Below are 4,488 nucleotides of genomic sequence, written 5' to 3'. Positions count from 1 at the left end.
TTAATTTGAAAAATTAAATTTTAAACAATAAGAACGGATTTTCGATCCAAGTTAAATTTTTCACCAAAGGAATGAACTTTTAACAAAAATTCTGCATCTTCAATACAAGGAAAAAAATGGAACCGAATAGTTAAATTTTTAATTTAAAAGTTTACATTGCAACCGGGAAAAGACATATTTTCAACAAAAATTAAAAAGTTTAATTTTAAGTTAGAAAAATAAGTTTTTAATTAATTAAAATAAATTTTCAACTAAGAAGATTAATTTTCGATAGACTAAAATTGCGACAAGAAATATACAGTTAAATTTCTTATTGAAAACTTAATTTTAAATAAAAAAGAAACTTATTTTCAAACAAAGAAATGAAATTTCAAACAGAAGGATTATTTTTTTACCAAGAAAGAAAGATTTTCAACAAAATATATGAATTTTCAACGAAATATTTTAATTTTTAATTGAATTTTCAACCTAAAAAGTTATATCGCTAAAAAAGACAAACTTTTAACAAAATAGATGATTTTTAAACTGAAAATGATAAATAAAAAAAATAGAATAGTTTAATTTCAAGTCAAAGAAATAAGTCTTAAACCAAGTGAAATCAATTTTTAACGAGCTAATTAAATCTTCAAAGAAACAGATGAATTTTCAACCCACAAGATTAAATATTTACAAAAAAAATTTCGACGAAATATAAAATAGTAAAGTTTTTCATTTAAAAAATGAATTTTCAATTTAAAAAAACTCACTTTTACTAAGCAAAATAATTAATAAAATACATGAATTTTCAATCAAATTTTTTAATTTTTGATTAAACTTTCAATAAAAAAGTTTAATTTCTATCGAAAAAAGACCACTTTTTAACCAAAAATAGAATAGCTTAACTTTTAATTAGATAAATAATTTTTTCAACCAATCAAATAATTGTTAAGCGAAAAAGTTTAATTTTCAACCAAACAAATTAATTTTCTACCAAAAATATTAAATATCTATACAAAAAAAAATTTCAGCGAAACAGTGGAATTTTAAACCAAGCAAATGAATTTTCTGCCAAAAGGAATAAATGTTTATAAAAAAAAATTGTCGACGAAAAATGTAGTATAATTTTTAGTTAAAAAATTTATTTTCAATAAAAACACAGATTTTGTATAAAAAGAGAATCATTTTTAACAAAATACATGAATTTTCAAGAAATTATTTTAATTTTTAATGGAATTATTAATATGAAAGTTCAATTTTTATTCAAAAAGGTTAATATGGCACCAAGATGATGAATATTCTACCAAAAAAGACACACAAAAGTTTCAACAAATTACAGAAATTTGTGAAGAAATTGTTTAAATTTTAACATCAAACATCATATAGTTTAATTTTTAGTTAAACAATTAAGTTTCGACAAAAAATATATTTTTGAACCAGAAAGAGTAACTTTTTACACAAAAAGATTAATTTTTTACCAAAAAAGATTAATTTTTAATAAAATACATGAATTTTTGCCAAATGGTTGAATTTCCAACTAAAGAAGATGAATGTTCGACCAAACATGGAATAGCTAAATTCTCAGTTAAAACGATAATTTAAAAAAACGTTAACAAAATAGTTGATTTTAAAAAAAGGAGATTTTTCAACTAAAATGATGAATTATGAATGAAAAAAATTAATTTTTAACACAGTAGTTCTTTGTTTTGTAAAACGGGTAACAATGTTCTAGTCTTTTAAAATCCTTCTAAATCTGAGGAAATTCTTTGCAATCCCATATATTTTTTTAATCTCCAAAAAACCCCTTGAAATTTTTGAAATCGTAATAAATCCCTTAATCAACTTTAAGTAAAATCCCTTGGACTGCCTTAAAATTTTTTTTATCTTTTGAAATCCTTGAAATGTTTGAAAATCTATAAAAACTCCTTAAAATGATTAAAATCTTTGGAAATTTTACAAATCCTTTGAACTCTTAAAAAAAATAGTCCCGTTTATAAACCCTATTTTTTATTTATAAATAATATATTCCTTTTTAACCTGAATATTTTTAAAAGAAATAACCTAAGCTTTTTTCCAATAAAAAAGAGTTTGATGAATTGATGAATGAAAAATGATTTTATTTAAATTGTAAGAACTTTAAATTGATGAGAATTATAATAAATGTTTTAGTTTTTTAATTTGTATGACTTGCCCATCGGGTGCGAAATTTAAAGACGTTTTTAGAACGTCCAAAGAACGTTCTAAGTCAGACCAAAAAACGTTCAAAAAAGGTTCAATGTTCCAAATACGTCCTAAAAACGTCTTGGCACATTCGGGCCCACTCGGTGGCAAAATTTTTGGTAAACAGGAAATGACAAGACACTTGTTTCTGTTTTTAGAGGCTTCTTCTGCTTCAAACCTGTTTGTTTCTTTAATTTGATTACAATTTGCGTATCAATTTAACACTCTTGTTACAAAAACACCATTAAAACTGTTCATGCTATTTACTCAAAAAAAAAAAAATGTACCCACCTGTAAATATGGACTCGCAGCAGAAAGGACCAAGCGATGAGCCAGGAATCTTTGACCTCCAGGACAGCAGAGCGCGACATCCGCGAATCTTTGAGAGAGCATTGCTTCCCTCAAAAAATCCCCCACATCCGGCGCCCTTCCAGAAACGCGAATCACTTCCCCCATCATGATTTGCAATTTTTGTCTTGTCACAACACCACCAGTTTTGGGAAATCACAAAAGTCTCACGAAATTGGTCACACTTGATGCACTGACAGTCTTTGTTTTTAAAGTATCACATGTTAGTAATGGTAGCAGAGTCAATAATCCAATGATGTCTCAATGTACCTTCAATTACTATTCAATCGATTTCGCCTTGCCGGCGAGCACTTCGTGCCCCTTTTCAATACCTATGGAATTATCAACCGCTGTAATTTTGTAAATAACCCAACGCACGTGTTTCGCATGTTCTATTGCAACGTGATGCTAAAGTTCCTCCCGTGGAACAAAAAAACTTTCAGCTAATCTTCAATCATGCAAATGTTTAACAGACATTTTGAAATAAATCTCATCTTTTTTTTTATTGACAATTCTTAAGATTCACTGAGTGATGTCGATGAAATGTTGACATCAGAGGATTCTCAGATGATCAGGAGATTGTCTTCTTCCGGAAGACCTTGCATGAGAATCTGGGTGGGCGAAGACCTCGAAAAAAGAGTGGAACTTTTTGAAAATAAGGGTTGGTCGGACGTGAAACTGATCAAGTAGGAGACACGAGGAGACATGGGAGAAATCTCCGGATCGGATGTGAGCTCGATGCTTGGAAGTAAGCCCTTCGCTGAGCGACTCAGCTGGGCGACTGCCACCTGAACACCTCAGGTGAGCAGGCCACCGCCGTTGCTCCTTGCAGTCTCCTCTCGAAGAACTCGAAAGAACTCCTCCCATATTTGACCCCTCTTTGCCTCTCACCCGCGACTCTAAAAGCCTCCGCGGGATTCGACTGAAATTTCTATCGCCGAATCTTCCGCGGATTCTGTGGGTCCAAGTAGTCTTTAGTGGTACTAGACTACCATGTGCGCGCGCCAGTGCACAGTGTATTCACTGATAGGTCTCCGAGATTAATTTTTTTTTTTAAATTGTCAAAAAATGGCCCCTGATTACGAATATCTTGGGTAGGTTTTCGAAATATGGGTGGATTTTTGTTTAAAAAATTTTTGTCAACAATTCAATTATTTATTTACAAAAAAATTATGAAACCGTTTTTAACATGGCTGAGAAAAAATTTAACTTTTTTCCGTCTTGCAATTTTTTCGTTTGAGAAACCGTTTGCAATGTACAACGTTATAAACAAATGATTTTTTAACAAAATTGCCATATTTGCACAGTAGGGTGGTCCAAAAATTCATGGCAACATTTTTTTGCATGCTAGAGGGCTACGATCCCCCCATTTTATTGCAAATCTGGAAAAAGAAATTCCCTAATTTATTTTTTTTTTATTTTTTATTTTAACAGGTACCGGTTTTGACTTGAAGTTTCTCATGTAAAATGCATGGGGAAAAATCACTTTTTGGAGGTTTTGGAATATTTTTTTAGGTTTAGAAAAAAAGTTTGGCACCCCTAATACACCCCCCGCGAGTACCTGAAAACTACCTTTAAAAGCAAAAATGTAAATTCTTCATTGAATCGACCTTATGAATATTCTTATGAATATGTATTCTCGTCTTTTATTACTTAAATTATTAATATTGGTCTAGTATAATATTTTTTATTGTCGTCTAATCAATTTTTAATTATTTAAACAAATAGAATTTGTTTAAATAATTTTTTTCTCAAAATTGGTTTTTTCCTCTAAAAATATTTACTATTTGTCTAGTAGAATATTTGTTTACATTGGTTAATTAATGTTTTATTATTCAAACAAATGGGATTTGTTTAAACAATTTTTTTCGAAATTTCGTTTTTTCCTTAAAAGTTATTAAAATTGGTCTAGTGGAATATTTATTAACATTGTTTGATTAATTT

General features: G+C 29.0%; 1 protein-coding gene across 1 annotated transcript in view; it reads right to left on the bottom strand.

Annotated features, from left to right (window-relative positions):
• Nucleotides 1-3,285, bottom strand: part of LOC117179966 — a 153,810-nt gene extending 150,525 nt beyond the window's left edge. Inside the window, exon 1 of the mRNA XM_033372225.1 lies at nt 2,488-3,285. Within this exon, the coding sequence (XP_033228116.1) occupies nt 2,488-2,655 (168 nt within the window). The 5' untranslated portion in view covers nt 2,656-3,285. The remainder of the gene's footprint in view (nt 1-2,487) is intronic.
• Nucleotides 3,286-4,488: the final 1,203 nt, after the last annotated feature.

Source organism: Belonocnema kinseyi, chromosome 9 (assembly GCF_010883055.1).
Source record: "Belonocnema kinseyi isolate 2016_QV_RU_SX_M_011 chromosome 9, B_treatae_v1, whole genome shotgun sequence".
NCBI classification, from domain to species: Eukaryota; Metazoa; Arthropoda; class Insecta; order Hymenoptera; family Cynipidae; genus Belonocnema; species Belonocnema kinseyi.
This window is presented reverse-complemented; position numbering and strand designations above follow the sequence as displayed.